Here is a 22,012-nt window from a genome sequence, read left to right on the forward strand (position 1 = left end):
TGCCTAATTACTGTGGCTAAGACTTCCACTACTATTTTGAATAAAAATGGCATAGTGGGAAGCTTTTTATCTTATTCCTGATCTTAAAGTAAAAACTTTCAGCTTTTAATCATTGAATATAGTGTTAACTATATTAACTGTGGGTTTGTCACATATGGCCTTTATTATGTTGAGGTACACTACTTCTATATATACTTTGTTGAGAGTTTTTATTAGAAATGGATGCCTACTTTTATCAAATGATTTTTCTGCATCTACTGAGATCATCATATGATTTTTATCTTTTGTCTCTAATGTGGTGTACCACATTGATTTGTAGATATTGAACCATTCTTGCATCCCTGGAATAAATCCCACTTTATCATGGTATATGATCCTTTTAATGCACTTTTGAATTTGCTTTACACTTTGTTGAGATTTTTTACATCTATATTCATCAGGGATATTAGCCTCTAATTTTCTATTTTTGTAGCATTTTTGTCTGGCTGTTCAGTCAGCCCTCAGTTCTCCAGGAAAAATTGCTCTGTATATATGTATAGATTTGGTGTGCCCATGGAGGAGGTGAGCTCCGGGTCTTCCTACACTGCAGTCTGGGATGCCCTTTATCTTAGTTCCTAATACAGACTAGATGGATGCTGAGTGAGTACTGCTGGATGAGTGAGTGTGTGGGATGAAGCCAGTCCTCCTTACCATTGTTTCTTCATGATGCCAATGCAGTTAATTGTTTTCCTTTTTCCTCTCCTCCCTTTTTCTTTAACCATCCCTGTACATCACTGACTTAGGAAATACAGCTCTGTGCTGGTCAAAAACTTTTAGTGATTTGCCATTTCCCGAAGAATCCATTTCATGCCCAATATAATTTATACCCTCAAGCAGTGAAACTTTAATCAGCCTATCCAGCAGCGTTTCTGGTTTCTTCTTGTCTACCTCCAGACTCCAAACCTACCTCTTATCCATTCTGTTATCATGGTAGCATGCCATCTTTGTGGTTTTGTTGATACCTTACCTTCATCCAGGTGTTTCTTCCCCAGTCTCTGCCTACTGAATTGACAGTTAAAACGTCCCCTGCTCCAATCAGAATCAATCCTCCATTCTGTGTCGTCCTATATCACTCTTAATTTTTTCCTCAATTGTGGTATATATATCACATTCTGCTTTGTATTATATATAGTCTTTGGTTTTTATTGCAATTTTGCCTTCATATATTCTAATAGATTACAAGCTCCGTGAGTTAAAGCTGAATCATTTCAACCTTGAAAGCCACAGGCAAGCTAGCTTGGTGCTGTTAATATGAAAAAAACATGGGCTTTGACTTAGGCAGACTGTGGTTTGAATCTATAATGCTATAAAAAACTGTACGATCTCTTTCATTTTTTTCTCCCAGTTTCCTAACATGTAAAAAGAAGATAATAATACCAAATTTGCAACATTATTATGCAGATTAAATGAAATAATATATGTAAAGTATATAGCTTAATGCAATGGCCTATGGCAGAAATGCAATAAATGGTTATTATTCTAGTTGCTATTACTGGTACTATAGTAGGGAGTCACTATTGGACAAAGACTTTGTTTTGTTTGCCTGAGCTCTGCTACTAATGGTTTTCATTTAATTGTGTGGCTAATTTCTAGCTGAATATAACTGAAGCTAGAAATTACCCATTAGCCTTGCTGTTAAATATAAATCTTATTTTTTTTCCACTTACAATCTTGTACTGTTTATTCTGGTATGATAACATTTTCCTGGCAAAAAGGGTTGCTTGCTTCTTCTGTTTTTCCACTAACAGAGGGCCAGATCACTTCCAGGATTTGTGAAAACAATTATTCAAGCTTTAATCCTTTTTAATTCAGTCTTTTCTGTGCTATTATATAGTAGTGAATATGAATTGAATTTCCTGCTTTTAGAATTATTGAAACCTGCTGTGTGGCTGGAAGGGTTTCCTTGGCCTGCCAGGTTCTGGCACATCTTACTCTCCCACTTTGGTTATCTTTTATTGAGTGTATATGTTCTAATCCCGATGGCACCATCCAAATGCACAGTTCCTTATACCAAAGAACTTGCCAAAATTGAAGTCAATTAAGGGAAAGGACATACTATGATTTTGTTAATTATTAGGAAAGATAGAGTCCAGCTCATTCTTCATTTGAACTGGATGCTTTGTGCTTATTATCAATTTGAGATTCCTAGAATTGAAATGATGGGAAGATGATGTAGTGTGGGGAAATACCTAATGTCTCTTTCCTCCTTTTCCAACTGAAATAATGATGAAATCATCAAAGAAAGAAAAATTACTCATGTAGAGCTACAAAAAAATGACAAGAGTTGATCATATATATTTAAAGCATAGGCATCATCTTCCACCCTGGTGAGAACAGATTAAGAAATAGCACTAGAAATTGACTTAAGACCAAGACCCTGGCACAGGAATGCAATACTCCCAGAGAGCAAAATTCTGGAAAAGGAGAGGGAATCGATTTCAGTTTCACCCACTGTTGATGATGTTGATGACGATTATGATGATGATGGTGATGGTGATGGTAGTGGTCATAGTGGTGGAGGTGGTGCTGGTAATACATAACATTTAATAGGCAAATTGCCAGGCACTGTGAAAGAATTAGTGTTTATTATTTTATGCATTTAAAATCCCGGGTCACCTGGTGGCTCAGTGGGTTAAACCTCTGCCTTTGGCTCAGGTCATGATCTCAGGGTCCTGGGATCAAGCCCCACATTGGGCTCTCTGCTCAGCAGGGAGCCTGCTTCCCTCTCTCTCTCTCTGCCTGCCTCTCTGCCTACTTGTGATCTCTCTCTCTCTGTCAAATAAATAAAATCTTTAAAAAATATAAAATAAAATCCATATGTGTAGGTATTGTTATTTTTATATCCATTTTACAGTTGAAGAAACTAGGGCTTCAACAGCTAGTCTTACCCAATGCCACATAGTTGATAAAGACAGAAGTGGGACTTAAACTGAAGTCTGTCTAACCCGGCACCAGTCTCCTTAATCACAGTGCCATGGTGATAAGTCTATACCCCTTCTTTCTGTAGGAGAGGGTGAGGTCAGAGAACAGGACAGGACTTCTGTAACTCTCAGCTGGAGCAGAAGTGCCAACCAGCCAGACCACCCGTTCCAAGGGCTTCTGTGAGGGGGAGTTGTGGATTGATGAAGGGAAAACTCCTGTAAACCCCTTGTGGCAGGGACATCATGTTAAACTGTCAGGAAGGGGAGAAAGATAAAATATATATGACTTAGATACTCTATTTCCTAAAGCCTATTTTAAGAGAGGGTCTGCCAGTGATCTCACTCCAGTGCATAGTTTGCTGGTAATTTCCATCTGGTTATGAAAAATAGCACAATTTCACCCAACAACCCAGAGGAGTGAAGTTCTCTAACCTGCCCCTGAGCTTTTTCCAGCAGACCCAGATCCTGTTTGAAATATTTGGACTTTCAGCAATTTTACTCTTATCTTATCCCCTAGCATCCACAGCCCACCATCAAACATCCTTTTAATATAGCCCATTAACACCTTCTTAGACAGATTCTCTAAGATTTAATAGAATAATCACCCCAAAGAAAACACATACTCTAAAGTAATAAGTGGCCTCACCGAGAGAGTTCACAAGCAAAACGAGTAAAAAAATAACTCCTTCTCCTGCCCCCGTAAAAAACAGGTACGTTAACCTTACTATTAACATAGATCTCCCATTGCTAATGGAAGAGTTTATATAATACCAAATGTCTATTCTTAGGAAATAAAAGCAAATATAGCTGCAATGAAACAAGGACAGAAAAGTGAAATTCCATAGCAAAAATAATGATGATAATGAAAAGAATAAGAATAATAACTCACATGAGCATTTGAAGCAAAATAACATATTTTGATTCTAAGACATTTTCACATTTTAACGTCTCCGAAATGGGGATCTTCTTAAGTAATGGCCCCTTTCAAATTCTTTTCAGTACGCCACAGTGGTAAGGTATGATGCCCCTTTGAAAATATGAGAGAGATGGTATCAGTTCTGCTTGAAGTTTCCTGGCCTTGGATCAAGCCTCATAAAATCCATTGACTTTACCACCAACTGCATGGCTCAGTAGGATCTGGTCACCCATTCCTTCTGTGACTTCATCTGCTAGAACCTTCCCTTTGTTGTTCACTCCACTACATGCCACAGCCATGCTAGTCTCTGTGTTCTTGAGCCATCCAGGCATGCTTCCACTTCCAGTCCATTGCCCTGGGGTTTCCTCTACCAGGAATGATTTTCCTCCTGAGAGTCTCATGGTTCACCATCACGCTGAGCCCAGATATTTAATCAAATGATACACCCCTACTGAGGCTTACCCCTGTCATCTTATGTGAGCTGGCATCATCCTCCATTCCGTATCTACCTTTCTGCTTCCTTTTTTCTCTTTAGCATTAATTCTCAATTGATAGTTCCTGTTTCATTTATCTTGCTTTTGGTTTGTCTCTGCGGTTGAGTATAAGCTCTGGTACAAGCAGGGATTTTTGTCTGTTGTCCTCACTGCTGAACCTCTAAGTCCTAGAAGAATGCCTGGTACAGAGAAGGCACTTAATAAACATGTGCTGAATATATGAATAAATACGGTACATAAATAAAGTATGTATAAGTATATGTATTAATATGTAAATACACCAAATATAAAATAATAACTTGATAGATTACATGCTCAGAAGTTGGTGGGTGGGAGGTAAATATCACACTAAGCCTGTCTGATGGTACATGGACTAGCAGGCGTCTTGAAATACAAACCTGCTTCTATTACCAGCTCCATGATATTTGGCAGGTTAATCCCCTGGGCCTCCAGGTGGGACTGCATAATCCTCGTGGATGTTATACCATGTCAGTTAATTGAGCCTTCTAAAAACAACTGAAGAATGAGGACCAGGAATGGGAAGCTGGCGAATGACACCATACCTCTTAACATAAATATTATCACCATACACAGTAGTGGTGATGAGACTTAATGCAAAAGAATTTTGAGATAACTTGTAGTTCAATTTCCTGTTTTATAAATAGTGAAACCCAAGCCCAAGGCTTGAGGGACTTAGCCAAGGTCAAATGCTAATTGGTGGCAGACCTTAGAACTCTACCCAGCATCTCTGGCTGAACCCAGTCTTCTTCTTCTGTAACTGGTTAGTATGGAGGGTGAATGCTGGTGACTTTCCAAACAAAGAATTATTCTTAAGCTGTCTTGATAGAATGATTGGCTTGGATCTGATGAATTCATTTCAGTAACAAGAATCCGTAGATTGATGCATCTCTCGTTGTGATCTAATTCAGCTTACAGAAGAGATTGGAAAACTTGAAGATAAAGTGGAATGCGCTAATAATGCCCTGAAAGCAGACTGGGAAAGATGGAAACACAATATGCAAAATGATATCAAGTCAGCGTTTACAGATATGGCTGAGGAGAATATCCACTATTATGAACAGGTAATTAGTGATATGTGATATTGCTTCATTTTATGAAAGTTACCCTCTCTTTAACTCTCTATCTATCCTTTGTTGAAAGAGTCTATTAAGGGACCAAGGGTCACATTCAAAAGCCTCGTTGGTGGCTTGGTGCCAACAGAGTAATGCTGAACCCACCCACTGAAACAAATGTGTGTATGTGGAGGAAGGATGAAAGTCTTCCTTCTTACACGGCATGCCCCGAGTGCCTAATTTGAGCCCTGATGTGAGAAAGAAATAGGATACCCTTTTGCTTTATTTATTTTCTCCATAGTTGCTTGTTTGGGAAGGATTTGAATTTTTCAAAACCACTTTGTGATGCTTCCTTCTGATTCTTCTATCTTATTTCCTCTTCCTCTTCCTCTCCCTCTCTTATGGTAGGAAGGGTTTGCAGCATGAGAAAAGGACCAGAGGTTTGAAGGAGCAGAAAATCAAATCTTGTGTCCCTGCTGATACCATCTCACCTTCTGTAGCTGTTTAACACCTCTACAAAAGAGCATGCGCTTCTATTTTTTGTTGTTGTTGTTCAGCTTAGTTTAGTTCAGCTTTTCTCTCTCTCTCTCTCTCTCTCTCTCTCTCCCTCCCTCCGTCTTTTTTTTAGTTCAAGATAGAACCTAGGCACCATTTTGCTTTTCAAATGATTATTTTTTTTATTATTTTTTTACAACTAACAGTTCTCTAAGGTAGTTTTATTTTAAATGAATTTTATACTATCACTTTTTTTAAAAAAAATCTAGCATATTCTAAACATACTCTTCCCAGAAGGTTCATTTTGAACATGCATCTTTAACCTTATCTCTGGCTGGATTAGTAACTATATGAAATTGGTACATTAAGAATATTTTATGCTTTAGAGTCTATAGTGTGTGTTAGTTTAATACCATAAAATATTGTATATTTTGAAAGATGAACTAACTGATAATGATATTTTCATTTAACACAAGTTTCTTAAGCCCCTACTTCCAGCAGACAGTGTGCTGGGCCCTCGAGGGACCACAGTATGCAAGACAAACACAGTGCCTTTCTCATGGAGGCACAATCACCAACGGAACAGACAATTACAACAAAAGATTATAATAAAGTATAAGACATTCTAGCATAGAAAGGCATTGCAAAGGCATCTAACCTGATCTAGAAGGAATGGGGGAGGTTCTGCAGAGGACGTTTTTAAGCTGAGACCTGAATGATGAATAAGGTAGGCAGACAAAGATGTGAGAAAGAGTTCCAGTCAGAGAAAATACATGCAGAAAATCCTAGAACATGTTCAGATAACTGAGGTTCTTTTTTTTGGAGGTTGGTGAAGCGCAGGCTTCATGTTCAGTTGAAGAAAGAGGTTTTTGTAGGGAAGGAAAAAGTTTTCCTGAACCCTCATAGGGTCCCTGACTAGGTCTGAAAATTATAAGAAGAAAGATAAATTTATAGGAGAAAAGAATACAAATTGATTTAATGTAAGTTCTCTGAGACACAGAAGCCTTCCTAAGGACACAGAGTTTGGAAGAAACAGACCTGAGTATTTTATGCGAGGTTTGTTGAAAGGTGGATAGTCGTGTAGAAATATGGTAGATTAAGGAGTATGAGGTATGTATAATAAACTGGGGAAAACTTAACAAGGCCTGTTTGTTAGGTGTCTTCTTTGTGTTCCTTCCCTTTGATAAGGACCTTTCTTTCCTCTGGATATAAGGAAAGCACCTTTCATGTGAGTGTTTTATCACCTGCATCGGGGGGTGAGGGTTGTGAAAGGTCCAAGTGACTTTCCTGCCTCTGCTATAGTTCTCCAGCTCCTTCAGCTTAAAGGACTCAGTATGGCCAGGTGCGATATTTTGTGTCATGTGTCCTGAACCATGTGTCCTGAACCCCACTGGGCTGAAGAGGGCCTTATGATATAAGTCTTTCATTTTTCATCCTGCGGAAAATAGGAAAGGCCACTGAAGACTTTTCAGCGGGGAAATGACAGTATCTATCAGACTTGCCTTTTAGAAAGGTCACTCTGGCTTTTATGTGTCAGAGTGCAACACAACTGGACGTGATGAGACCTAATTGTTAGGGAACTGTTGCCGCACCAGACAGAGATGGGACCTGACACGGGGATTTCATGGCAGAGGCCTAGAGCCTCAAGTGATTGAAAAGACCATTTTCTCTTTCTCCTTAATTTCTTTTTATTCAACTTTAACAACTTTAAGTAAATTCAAGTATCTCAAAGGGATTTCACATAAGTCTTAGATTTTGAAATGGTTTAAAATATTTTGTTGAATAAAGTACATTGACCACCATAGACTTTCTTACCACTTAACTATTTAAATCCACAAAAATAACCTTCTCTCTTCTTTACATTAGAACTGTCCATTCTGATGTTACAGAATTGTTATGACAACCAACCAAAATAATTTATAAGAAAATGCCTTGAAAATTAAAATAATGCAATATACGCTAAGTGATTATGATTATAAAACATAAGCATATTAGGTTATAAAACTCACATGACAAATGTACAGACTGTATTTGCCTTTAAATGATAGAATCTGCAAAAGTTTTTTTCTAAGTTTGGACTTTATTTTTTTAAGGGAAAATGTTCATAGCAATTCCGCTGAACTCCAACTGAAATATTTGGGTTTTGACTATACCTGTCATATAAATTCATATTTTTGTCATTCTCATAGACTGAATTCAGTTTATATAAAATACTGTTTTCTTAGAAACAGTTAAATTAGCATCATTGTGCCATATTGCCATTCTTGTTCTTCACAGAAGTTTATATCAGTATGTTTTTAACTCTTTCCCCCAAATGAATTGTATTTCTTCTTGTTACTAAAATGTATTAAGTGCACTGCATCTTACACATGTAACTTTGAAGGAATCATTGTTTTTCTTTAAATTTAAAAGAACCCTACAGTTTCAATTATTTGTTTTTTTTCCCTCTGAGTGAATAACTTTTAACTGATTTGCCATATCAGTCCAAGCATAATCAGGAAATTGGAGCCCTTAAATAATCAAGGCTTCCTAATTAGCACACAGACTGTGTGGCCTGAAACAGTAACCGTCTGCTGTTATCTGTTAACTTCAGAATATCTTGGATATACAGAGAAGTGAACTGTTACAGAATCTTTCCATTTCCTCTTTTAATTTAATCACATTCTCATGGAAACACTTTTTTTTTTCCATCAACGTTTGCAAATATAACTCCCCAAAGGGGTTTGTTTCTCGTATGATAGATGAATTGGGGTATAAACATCTGCCTTTGGACTTCTTTCATGAAGTGAAATGGTCACAGCTTGTTTCTAACTTAAAATTTAAATATCAAAGTGACAGAGGAAAATCAGCTTGTAGATGTGAGGCATGGGTCTGTATCAGAAGCCAGCTATTGTCATATTGAAATGTAGTACTTAGATGTGTGAATTTACTTGGAGATGGTTGACAGCAAATATAAAACAGGTATCTCCAAGTGAACTCTAACTAAGTAAAATGACATTCCATTTTGTCCTATATGGACAATAATTAAGAATAAATTTCTTATTTCTAAAAACAAGAATTAACAAAGCCTTATAACAAAATTCCAGTTGAACACTACATCAAAAACTAATGATGTACTCTGTGTTGGCCAACTGAACATAATTACAAAAAATGAAGAAAAAAAAATCCAGTCGAAGATGGGTAATTTCAAAGTATATTGTTACCAAAAAAAAACAAGGAAAGTTACTTCCTGATAAAATACGGAGGGATGCTAAAACCATAAAACATGACCTGCTGGATTAAGTGCATGGACATTTTCTAATTGTTCTTTGGTAGGCACCGAAGTGTCTGTTTCTGTGGTTGTTTATGCTGATGGTAATGATGATGATGATGATGATGATGGTGGAGAGATTTGAAAGGAGGTGGTCCTTGGTAGGTATTGCATACTGAAAGATTACACTCTTTGAAAGTTCAAGTTTAATATCATAATGAAAAGATCATACATTTGCCAGATAAAACAGTTTATGGTTAAGTGAATATAAAACTTAAGTGAATGTAATACAACTTACTCCTTTGCACAGTTTACTTTATAATATTAATGTATGGAAGTCCTTGTTTCATAGTCTTATTTTTGTGGTTATAAAATTAATATATATGCACACTAAAAACAAACAAAAAAACAACGAAACTAGGTACACTGATATATAAATTAAAAATAAAGACTACCTGTAACCTTTTCTCCTGGAGAGAGTGGCATGTCTAAATACATAGAAAAATAATTTGCTGTGTTCAGGTCAAAATATTTTAAGATTTCAACATGACTCTTTCTGAATGTGTCAGCATTAAAAACATGATGACTTACTTATTTTATGTCACGATGATTACAGTGGATATGTGTTATTTTAAGATTCATATTTCTTACTTATTTACTTTTCTATATAACATATAATCTTAACATAATACAATCACATTTATATACTTCCGTTAGCAAAGGTAACAACTAATAGTTGAAACTTTAGGTTATTTTTTTGCTCTCACAGATAATACTATTACAAATAATTATGAACATTAGACTTTAAAAACTCTCTGGATGAGAATTTCAAGAAATAACCAGGTCAAAGGACATTTCATTTCAAATTCTATCAGTTTTATTTAAGAGTGTCAGGTGTCTCATGTGAAATCATTCATTTAACATTCTGTTAACATCAAAATCCTGTACTAAGCACTCCAGAGCATCCAGATTCAAACTTTAAATCTTGCCATAAGGACCTTAGAGTTTACTGGGGAAGAATAATAAGTATATGTATTTTTCACTTGATTACTATGACTTTGTTTTAATGGAAGAGTATTTAAATTAGTTTTATTTACTTGAATTGTAATGAACAGATTTAATCAAAGGGTTCTATCACTATGGAATAATGTAAATGTATGTGTCAACATGGAAGTGTTAGAAATAAAAATGATTATAGCATAAGACATTTTCTGGAAAATAAGTGAAGAAAGAAAAACATCATTGCAAGAGTATACCATCTAGCCCGATGAATAATACAACTAATGTTTTCCTAAAATCCAAGTCCAGTTATTTATGGGCCACTTAAAAATTAGAGAAATTTTTAAAAGGCGCATGTGCGCGTGCACACACACACATACACACACACGCACACACTTACGTTATAGTAGTCCTACAAAGTAAGTAATGAATGAGCATGGAACGTCCTAGAAGTTCAAGTATAGTTGTATTTATTTAAAAATGTATTCCTTGTTATGTTGGGGAATGGTAAAATAAATTCTAGTTAAAGAGTTGTTTGTTTTAAATTCAGGGGTGTACTACATAGCTTGGAATGTGTTGTAAGTTTTATACATTTAAAACACCTTGGCCTAGGTAAAGAGAGCTCCCAAGCATTGTGACTCAAGGAGGTTAGTCTTGATAATATTTATAAAACTGCCAGATAAGCAGGATTCTGTGTGGCATTTAGATTTTTGTCCAAAATCTCATTCTTCTTTTAAAAACTGGGAATCAGATAAGTGATGGCCTCTGTGCTCATTTATATGAATTAAAAGAAGCCTTAAGGGGTATAGCTTCCCTAGACTTAATTTCATCCAGCAAAGAGGAATTGTTCTATAACAGGACAGAAACCTGGGGGAAAATTACCCTTTTCAAATTCTGGGAGGCAAGAGCAGAGGAAAGAAAACCCAGGCTATTCCCTAGGATTTAGTAAGGTGGTTTTAAAAAGTTACAGAAAGTTTAGTTGTACTTATGAAGTCACAGACTGGAAAAGAGAATATAAGAGGAATGAACAATTCTAAAAAGTAAAAGTGAAGCAGTTAAAGGATCAGATATGATTATACCGTGGACCATGGACTATGAAAGACAAAGACGCAAAAGGATGCAGTGACAGATGAAGACAGAGGAAACAGTGTCGGGAGGCACATTTCAGGAAGAAGTGAGCTTTGGGGAAAAAAAGTGAATGACTTCCAAAGAGTATCAAAGTCACGTGGAAGTGGGTGTTGAGGATGCAAGAAAGCTAGGAATTAGTGAGCTGTAATAAAATTAGTAAAGTGAATCTTTAATGGAAACCATGTTATGGAAGCTGAAAAAACAGAACTACTTCTATTTCATTCCTGTTTTCTCCATCAAGGAGGGTGAAAGTATAAGTTGAAAGATTTATAAAGCAAATATAAATAAAAGCTAACAAAAATCCAGTATATTTGAAGAGATAATAAAACAACAACTCTGCATTTCCACAAAAAGAGAAGTCTGGGTATATTCTCTTTTCCAGTGAGAGATGCAAAAACCCTTCCTTTACCAGCCCCAAAAGCAGTGCTTACCAAGCCTTAGTTGTACCCCCTATAATTCTAAACTGAAAAGTCAGGAAGATCAACAGACTTCTGCTCACCCAGGAGAAATGCAGACTGCTTTTCTTTCCTAAGTAAATACTAAAATTAGTTTCAGAGAAAGTTTTGGGGAATACTGGAACAATGACACCTCTTTCCAAGGTAGTTAACCTCTGTAATTTCTGATACATACCATATAGAATCACATAATAACTGCTCAAGTCTTTGTGAACCGCCTTTCTTGTCGAGAGAAGTGTAGGAGTGCCAGAGACTCTTCCCAGAGAGTTATTTAATATCATTTTGACCCCAAGGAATGACAGGTAGTTTTTGAGCTTTCCTTTGACATGTTGGGACAGAGGCATAATAAATGGTCTATATTGAACCATTTAAAAATTATTTTTTATATTGGCAGTCTCTTAGGATGAAACCAAGTCAACAGATACTTTCTTTAAAATTAACGTGTCTCGGGATGCCTGAGTGGCACAGTCAGTTAAGCGGCTGCCTTCGGCTCAGGTCATGATCCCAGTGTCCTGGGATCGAGTCCCGCATTGGGCTCCTTGCTTGTCAGGGAGCCTCCTTCTCCCTCTGCCTCTGCCTGTCACTCTGCCTGCCTGTGCATGCTCACTCTCTCTCTCTCTGACAAATAAACATAAAATCTTTAAAAAATAATAATAATAAAGTTAATGTGTCTCATCTCAGCTCCCTAATCATAAGAACAAAGAAGGTGGCTACAGCTGGGAATAATTCAGTTATCTCAGACAGGGATTTTTTTAATCCATGTCAGGGGATTTTTTAAAAAAAATATATTCATGCCTCATACCATTTACTAAAGTTGGTACCTGACCTGATCCCTAGGACCCAAGAAGACAGATTTCTTGATGGTGCTAAAACAGCCCTTCAGAGGAGTCTACATCTTTGAAACTCTTTGAAGAATGTTTCAGAATTACATTATATAGACCCCAGGATTAAGTAGATTCCCACTGTGTGTAGACTAGCTGTCCTGGGAAGCAAATACACCAGCTTGAGAGGCTAAGATGCTTAGATTTTTAATTAGCCTAACCATTTTTATACCAGTTAAAATTTTCAATACATTACATTCTTGTGTCCACATTAACTACTTTCTTACTTACCGGAAGTCACTCACTGGGGGCCTGAATGTCTGGATTAGCTAATTCAGGCTACATCCCACCACTTTTCTATGGGCCATCCAATTCATTTAGGGGTGGTCATCTTCATCAAAAAGAAAACACCAAGTTTTCGTCTTACTGCCATTAAATGGCAACCCATTGAATACCTAGGAGCTCTCCCTTTGTGTTTTTAGTGTAGAGACCAACACTACTGATTATTTAATGAGTCATCTTGTCCTCATCTTTACTCTCTAGGCCATGGAAAAAAATTTTTTTCATGAGCACTCGGTTCCTATTTTAAATGGAATCTAAAGGTGTACAGTAAAAAGGATCAGAGCAAGGAGAACAGAAATGATTAACTATGTTATCCTAAGATTTTAAAACTTTGTATTCTCACTGTTTGATGAGAGGCTTCACCACTGATTACAGAACTAAAATCGTCCGTGAAAACCTTAGAATATTCATGGAAGGCTATTACAGTTGTCTGTTAGTTGTCTGTGGGGAAGGGTATCTGGAGATGAGCTTCCACAGATACCAGGAAGCTGCCTTCTCAGTTTATACTGGGATTCTTGGGTAAGTGAAGAGGTGAGAATCTGAACGGAGGGAAAACTACATTAAAGACGGTGTATAAATAACTTTTTAAAATCAACTGTTGCCAATAGAGGAAGTCCCTGTGTATAGTTCTTTGGGTCTCTAACTGTTGTATATTTGGGGGATAATTGATCAACAGTCATTTATTTCCATTGATTTTACTTTGGCTATCTTTGAGTATGACAGTTCAATAGCAGAGTGCCTTCCATCTAGGTTATACAGTGTCACTTTATTGGAGCGGTTGGCAGTGCACCCCTAGCACATTTACATTTCCAAGAAACTCTTTGGGAAAAAAACCTGTTCACCTTTGTTGAATGTCTCGGATTATTTGCTCACAGAAGCATTTATGGAATAAACAAATATTCTTTAGAAAATACTTAGGGAACTAACAGAAATGTGAAACTTTTAATGCTCATTAGAACTTTTACTGGTAAAACCGTCTGAACCATAAGCTCTTAGAGTAAATGTCAATTCTATTTGGCTTAAAAGACTGCTCTATTGTAGCCAACTACCTTTTGAACTTATACCTCAATAATTTGATAAAGGTTTTTGGTGATACAGGTGAATGTTCCCCCACTATTGCAAAATATTATCCCCTACATTGATGACAGGGTCCTGTTTTCATATTCCAAGTTGTAAATCTACCTCTAACTAGTTTTTTTCCAAAGAAGTCTTTATACTCAAGCCAAAATTATTTTGCAGTAAAATCATCTTCAGCATGTGAAATAATAGTATATTTTGTGGAGGACAACTCATTTAATTCACTAAGTCTTTATCTTGGTGTTCACACTGAAATTTGCTCTCTTCCAAATTTAAGTTTTATGAGAACCATATTAAGGTCTTATTATGCTAGAAGACACTTCTGACTTAAAAAAATAGAGCAAACTAATTATCTACATCTTTCACTAGCTATTCAAAATACTGAATTCAGTCCTAATGATGCATTTTGAAAGTAACATTGACAAACTAAGATGTAACCAGAATAAGGTTATGGTGATAATCGTCTTAGAAGTGCATCTTCATTCAAAAAAAATAGAAAAGAAAAAAGGTATTTGGATGGCAGTCATGGAAGAAGGATTACATGTTTTATTGTTGCTTCAGATAATATATCTAAAACCAACTCTTAGAAATTGTATAATTTGAACTCACACACAAAACTATTTCCTATGTGTTACAATTTCCTAAATTATATTAAATTGCATTGTAAAGAAATAAATTCCTTGCCACTGGGAGTTTTTAAGCAATTGTTGAGTAATGTAAATCAGTAATTCTGTGTATACTCAAGTCTCTCAATGCATTTTATAAAAAATTAGTGTTTTGTAATGTTAATGAGTGATACTTTTTTTTTAAAGATTTAATTTATTTATTTGACAGACAGAGATCACAAGTAGGCAGAGAGGCAGGCAGAGAGAGAGAGAGGGGGAAGCAGGGTCCCCGCCGAGCAGAGAGCCCGGTGTGGGGCTCCATCCCATGACCCTGGGACCATGACCTGAGCCAAAGGCAGAGGCTTTAACCCACTGAGCCACCCAGGTGCCCCAATGAGTGATACTTTTGAAAGAAAAAGTTCTGTAATCAAAGAAATTTGGATTAAATGAAGTTAAACAGGTTTATTTCCTAAAGAAGTTCTTAGCATACCTTATATGCTTACATGGTTTGTGAATCTGAAGATACAATTTCCTTGACTAGAACAGCATTTCTTTTTGAGGGATTAGCATGTCATGGAACACAGTCTGGGAAACCTGGGATAATTATGTTGATCTCTAAAGTAATGCTACTTAATGTGTGGACTGATGCACAGTCCATAAGTTGTTTATTTAAAAGACTCATAACAAAATCAATCAGAAGTTGAAACTAATCAATTAAAAGCTTCTACAGCATTTAGACATCACCCTGACATCCAGGTAGTTGATTAGTAGACTTGTTATGTTGATTAAGTACTGGCCAATTAAGTATTGGCCAGTATCATTTGGCTTATATGGTGACTCATGTGGCGTGCACTGCAGACTAGTCATGCTTAGTAGGATCGCTCAATGGAGCTTGGGGATTGAAAGAAAGAGTTGTGTTCTTCACCATTGATAGTCTGAGAAGCACTGCTCTGAAGTTCCATCTATTTTCTTAGAGTCCGCTCATCTTTTAGGCTTAGCATAGTGCCCTTTCTCATTTAAAAGTTTATACTCTAGGGGCGCCTGGGTGGCTCAGTGGGTTAAAGCCTCTGCCTTCGGCTCAGGTCATGATCCCAGGGTCCTGGGATCGAGCCCCGCATCGGGCTCCCTGCTCGGCGGGGAGCCTGCTTCCTCCTCTCTCTCTGCCTGCCTCTTTGCCTACTTGTGATCTCTGTATGTCAAATAAATAAATAAAATCTTAAAAAAAAATAAATAAAAGTTTATACTCTATTTAATATTCAAGTATTATATAAAGTATATAAAACACAGTCAATTAAAAAAAACTCAGTCAATTATAGAATTAAATTTAAATGCATCAGGGTGTAATTTTTATTTACTTCTAAAGAAACCTTAAAATCAATTGTCATTTTTAGAATTCTAAAGTAATTATGTAACTATTGTTGATCCTTGAACAACACAGGAGGTGAGGGGTGCCAATCCTTCATGCAGCTAAAAAATCTGTGTACAACTTTTGTCTCCCCAAAAACTTAATTGCTAATAGCCCACTGTTGGCCAGAAGCCTTACCAGTAAAATAGTTAATTAACACATGTTACGTAAGTCATATATATTATATTCTGTATTCTTACGCTAAAGTAAGCTAAAGAAAAAAATGCTATTAAAATCATGAGGAAGAGAAAATACATTTATAGTACTGTCCTGTAAAAAATCTGCAGATAAGTAGACTCATGTAGTTAAAACCTGTACTGTTCAAGAATCAGCTGTATTCTGTTGTTTTATTAAGTGAGAATTTCTGTTCTGAACTGTACATTCAAAAGCCATAGCTACAGCTCAGGTTTTCACCTAACCATAGACATCTTTTGTTAGTTTTCTGTAAGTTTTGAAGATTTTTGTGTATTTCAAGCTTCTGCTTTCTTAAAAACTTATTTTAAAAATATTCTCATTAATCTCTTATATTCTGTGATATTATTTCTCAATTATATATACAAATGAAGTTAAGTTTAGGTGTGAAATGGACATTTATGCTGGAGCATAGACCGTCTGTGCCTCTTTCCCATCCTTTGGATTAGACGAGTTTTTCTCTTGTTAAGTTAATCAAGGATTTGAATAGAAGATTACATATTTATAATTTCTAAAAACATCTAGTTTCTGAATCAAGGACTTTCATCTTATTGTGCTTTGTAAATGATAGACTCTAGTCTACAGACCAATAATACGTAATTCCTGTAAAGAAAAGGAGGGGATTTAAGACACACATGTACAGGTAAACACTGCATGATATAACATCTTGAAGAAAAAAGGTGATTGAAAAAAATTAAAGTTGGGTATCAGGATGGTTGCCACTAGCTGATTGTAAAATCTTAATTGTGTCTTATCTAAACTGAGTTTCCTAATCTGTCAGTAGAGGTGTTGATAATCCTCCCCTTCCCCACCACTATCCACACACTGAACTCATAAATCTTTAGGAGAATAAAATTAGAACACATGTGTGAAATGCTTTAAAACAATGCACTGAAACATCATAGCTATGCCTTGATGATTTTTCAGTAATTCAAAGGTAAATGTGCTCTTTTTTAGTTTGCTGTACTTTCAAGGTATGGTTAAACAAATGCAGATAAGCTTGGTGTTTGAAACGTCTGGAACTAAACTGGACATCATGCATATTATTGGTCAAAAACTGATGATAAGGAATAGGAAAGTATGAATTGAAAATATTTAAATTTAAAATTTTGGCTCTTGTATTAATTCTTTTGCTAAAGATTTCTGATGTATTAGACCTTTTGCAGCTCCAGTTTTCCCATGTTTAAAAATGAGAGAAAGGGAATAAATTATATCCAAGCTTCTTTCTTTTATTTTTTTCAGCATAATTTTTTTTTTTTAATGTTATGTTAGGCTCTTTCTTTCTTTACCAGATCTTGAGTTAGAGAAGCCAGACTAATAGGACAAAATAATAAAAACTTGGACCACAAGATGGCGTTTGTAGCTAATGATCCTTTTGCATTAACTGTAAGTATTTGCAGATTTATAAATCAAGCTTATTACTTATATTCTTGAGAGATATATAAATGCATATTTTTTCTAAAAATTACTAATTCTGTTATTTCAAACTTGTTGATAGTTCTAAAATTATAAATTGGCAGATGATTCTTAGAAGCTGAATTTAGACTTTTCCAAAAATGAAATATAATGAGCAACTTTAAGCTATTACAAAATAATAGAAGTTGCTTTCCTCTAGCAACATCATCTCTAATTTCTTTCTGGATTGATTACATTCACAATTTAAAATATGCAGTTCCTGTAAGTTTTCAATACTGTTCTGAATCTTAGGTTTAGCTGGTAAAAACCAATTACTGAAATGTTACACATCCCATTACCCTCATTTTAGGCATGATCTACAATTTTTATAATGTAATTTATTTTGTAGTGAAATTGGCCTGGTACAGAGATGTTTACCGATTTGAGCTTTAATGTTTCCTCAAATGTAGGTGACGTTATTTGTGCCCCAGATTATTTGAGATAGCATTAAAATACTTAGAGGACTTTCAGTCATATTTTTCATTGTTAATTTATTAAAAGACATGCAATTATCAGGGTACTGCCTAAAAGATATTTTTAGATTAGTGGGAAAAAACTAGAAGCACAACTTTTGGCTTAATGTGGAAACTTCAGTGGTTAAAGTTTGGCTTTTATCACATTTCATAATGAGAGGTTTCATTGTTACTATTTTAGGCAGATTTACAGTTACTTTATTATCATAGAGATATATAAGTAGTATTTTATTATTTTGACTTATGTGATAATTTGGATGAAACTAAATTTTTTATTAGCTGTTCCACAAACAAGGTGGTAGCATTACTGGTGGAGACATCAAACTTTATATTGACATTGCATGTTGGCCAAGAGCATGGCTCTGGACAGGCACAACTTGTAACTTTGAGCTGAGAGAGCTCAAAGACTTTATCTTAGTGAGCATCGGTGTCCTTCTCTATAAAATGCTAAAAATAATAGTACATCCATCACAGATTTGTTTGGGTATTAAAATATATCTGTATGTATGTGTGCAGGCATGTATGGAATGGAATAGGAAAAAAGGAAGAAAATTCCTAGAAGCAAAATTTAGTATTCCCTGTAAGTCACTAAAAATAAATTATTTTAAAGCTTTTATAGTCATAAACATCCTTCTAGGAGTCTCCTGCAGCTTATTCCTTAAGCCACAACTTACTCTACTTGAGCCTGAAGTTGTCATATAGGAAATGTTTCAAAGCTGATAGATTATGATAGATAGATAGATAGATAGATAGATAAAAACATACGTAATATCCTTGGCTTGGCCATATTGAAAAAAGATTTCAATAAATGTAGATTACCAATAGAGCAGCAAGAGTAGTCATTGAAAATATTTCTCATTAGTTTATGAATCATCTCTTTGGAAATTATTCATAATGAATATTATGAAATAATATATAAATAATATAAATATATAAAACTAATATACAAATAATATATATAACATAATGAAAATCATCTTGTAAATATCAGATACTGAGGAAAGAGGTAAAATTTTATGTTCAATGCATTTCCACACTGTGTCAAGCCAAGGAGAGCAAGACAGTTTTATAAATTGTGTGTGATATCGTTTCCCAACTTCTTCCGGTTAGCCCCTGGAAACATTCACTTTCAGTTCTGGGCTCACAACTAATGGACTTATACAGTCCAGGCCCCTTATTTTATGAAGGAGTAAACAGGCCTAGAGCAATGAAGATACTTGTTTGAAGTCACACTGCAGGACAGAACCCCTTCATACCCCACGAGCCTGAGAAAATACGGATTCTTAAACGTGCCAGCTTTCGTTGGAAGCTACCTTGTATCTATAGAAACACCATTCTTGTCATCATTCATTCTCTGGAAAACTTGGTCACATCTACTTGTAGGATGATTACACATTTACAAGAACTGAAGAGACATTTCTCTTTTCTTTTTCTTTTTCTTTTTTTAAAGATTTTATTAATTTATTTGACAGGCAGAGATCACAATTAGGCAGAGAGGCAGGCAGAGAGAAAGAGGAGGAAGCAGGCTTCCCACTGAGCAGAGAGCCCGATGCGGGGCTCAATCCCAGGACCCTGGGATCATGACCTGAGCCAAAGGCAGAGGTTTTAACCCACTGAGCCACCCAGGTGCCCCACATTTCTCTTTTCTAATGGCGGATTCTCATCAACACCTTTGCTGAAGTAGCATACAGATTTACTTTCACCCCAGTGTTAGAAATTAAAACTTATTTCCTATTTCCTTATTTCTGTCCATGTGTTTGAGAAGTTTTTAAGCATGTGTATAGGAACAAAAAGGCTTTTGTTTACCTATTGGGTCTGTTCCCCCAGCTCTGGCTTACCTTCCTCCCTGTACAGCTTCATTTTCCAGTCCTGCCCTTCAAAGAGAAGCTACAGTTTTTGGCCTTTGGCTACAAACTGGGGCCACCTCGGGAAGACATGCTCAGTTAATGAGGATTTGTGATACATTTACTTTTTGGTCACCCACCATCCTGCCCAGTAGCCTGTACAGCATATTTATTGGCTCACTTTTTCTGCAGCGAGGCATAAGAGGCAATGGGAAGAAAAGTACTGAAATCCATAGGCACAGTTTTCTTAACTGTAAGAAGCAATTCCTTTATTTTGTCAAAGTATTGTTGTATCAAATAAAATGATAATGTGTGGAAGATTAGGACACACTACTCAACTCACAGTGGAATTCCTATTGTTGATTCTCTGACGATAATATGAGAATCTAAAACTACAATGAGCTGCTGGGTCCTGCTAAAAGGTCAGGCCAACAGTGATGCTGGGTATTTTCGATTGTTACTCCAATTTTGATAGATATTACCTTGCTTCACTAACTGTAATGATTTAAAAGTGGAAAAAATCAATTCCTTGCTAGAAAGCAATAAGAAGCCAAATAGCAGAAATATCTTTTAAGAAAACACTATTTACAATTATAAGCAAGTCTCACGCTAGGTTTTGAGATTATGTTGCTGTTGTTTTGTTTTGTTTTGTTGCAGTAGAACTTTAGTATTTTTTTAAGTTATTTTCATTAACATATAATGTATTATTTGCCCAAGAGGTACAGGTCTGTGAATCATCATCAGGCTTACTCACTTTTATCACATATCCCCCCCAATGTCTATAACCCAACCACCCTCTCCCTACCCCCCTCCTCGCAGCAACCCTCGGTTTGTTTTGTGAAATTAAGGGTCTCTTATGGTTTGTCTCCCTCCCGATCCCATCTTGTTTCATTTTTTCCTTCTCTATCCCCCAAACCCCCTACTGTGACTCTCAAATTCCTCATATCAGGGTGTGTGTGTGTGTGTGTGTGTGTGTGTGTGTGTGTAAAATGGAATACTATGTTACTGTTGTTTTGATGACTCTTAATCTTCTCCAATGATCACAGTCCTGGACACAGTAGATACTGAACTAAAGTGGTTAACTACATGATACAAACAATCCATTTCTTGAGACTTTGCTTGGTTTTTCACACTTAAAACAAGAAAGAGAAAAGAGATTTTTTAGAGTTTTAGGGATTATCTTTTATTATTTTAAAATAGATTAACATACATTAATTGGATAAATGTACAAATATCAGGTAACAGGGTAATATTAAATATTGGCAGAGGGGACAGTTGACATATTTACTTAGGGGAAAAAAATCTATCAAAATTCCAAAAGAGGTCTGGTAGCATCAGAACCTACCTAGTTCAGGTTTAGAGAGCAGTAGAAGCCAGGATGTCAATTAATTAATATTCAGGTTGAAAACTTCAATTTTTGTGACAACCAGTGTATTTGTATATGTAGTTCAATACATTCGTTCTCTCTAATCATCTGCATTTACTGAGCACTTAATGTATCCCTATCATGTATTAACTAGGTCCTCTTCAAAGCGTTTGTGTGCTCCTAGAAATACGTAAAGAATTTCCAAGAGGTATGTAGGGAATCAATTTCTACACAATCCACCTGCATATACACACTTTCCTAAAATTTTTTTGGCTTAATGCCCCCTGCATTCATGTATTTTCTTAATCATCTCTCCTTCCAGAATTGCCCTTTTTCCACTAGGTAAAAGAAAGGTATCTCATCTTGATGGCCCAGTGATGTGTTGAATGTATCCTGGTGGTCATTCAGGAGATTAGTTACTTTCCATTTGTTGATGAATAAATATTGGCTGTACTACTTACCAGATTTGTAATATCACAGATGTACTTAACCTTTTGTGCCTCAGCTTTCTCATCTGTGAAACAAGATATGTAGCAATCATTGTAAGGTGGTAATATGAAAGTAATGTGCAATAAAGAAGCCATTGCAATGCCTGAGCAAGGATTCATATTGATACATATTACTGTGTCATGTTATTTCTACATGTGGTAACATTCTAGAAC

General features: G+C 35.9%; 1 protein-coding gene across 3 annotated transcripts in view; it reads left to right on the forward strand.

Moving 5' to 3' along the window:
* Positions 1 to 22,012, forward strand: part of LOC111143327 (sorting nexin 7) — a 96,699-nt gene that overhangs the window by 65,770 nt on the left and 8,917 nt on the right. For 2 of the 3 annotated variants that reach the window (XM_022496993.1, XM_022496995.1), the window contains one exon: positions 5,300 to 5,452. In XM_022496993.1, coding sequence (XP_022352701.1) covers positions 5,300 to 5,452 — 153 coding nt within the window. Of the gene's footprint in view, positions 1 to 5,299; positions 5,453 to 17,504; positions 17,545 to 22,012 lie in introns of those variants that run through there. The other variant, XM_022496994.1, reaches the window with a different exon arrangement.

The sequence above is a fragment of the Enhydra lutris genome, unplaced genomic scaffold (genome assembly GCF_002288905.1).
Source record: "Enhydra lutris kenyoni isolate GAN:26980312 unplaced genomic scaffold, ASM228890v2 scaffoldscaffold9, whole genome shotgun sequence".
In the NCBI taxonomy this organism is placed as follows: Eukaryota; Metazoa; Chordata; class Mammalia; order Carnivora; family Mustelidae; genus Enhydra; species Enhydra lutris.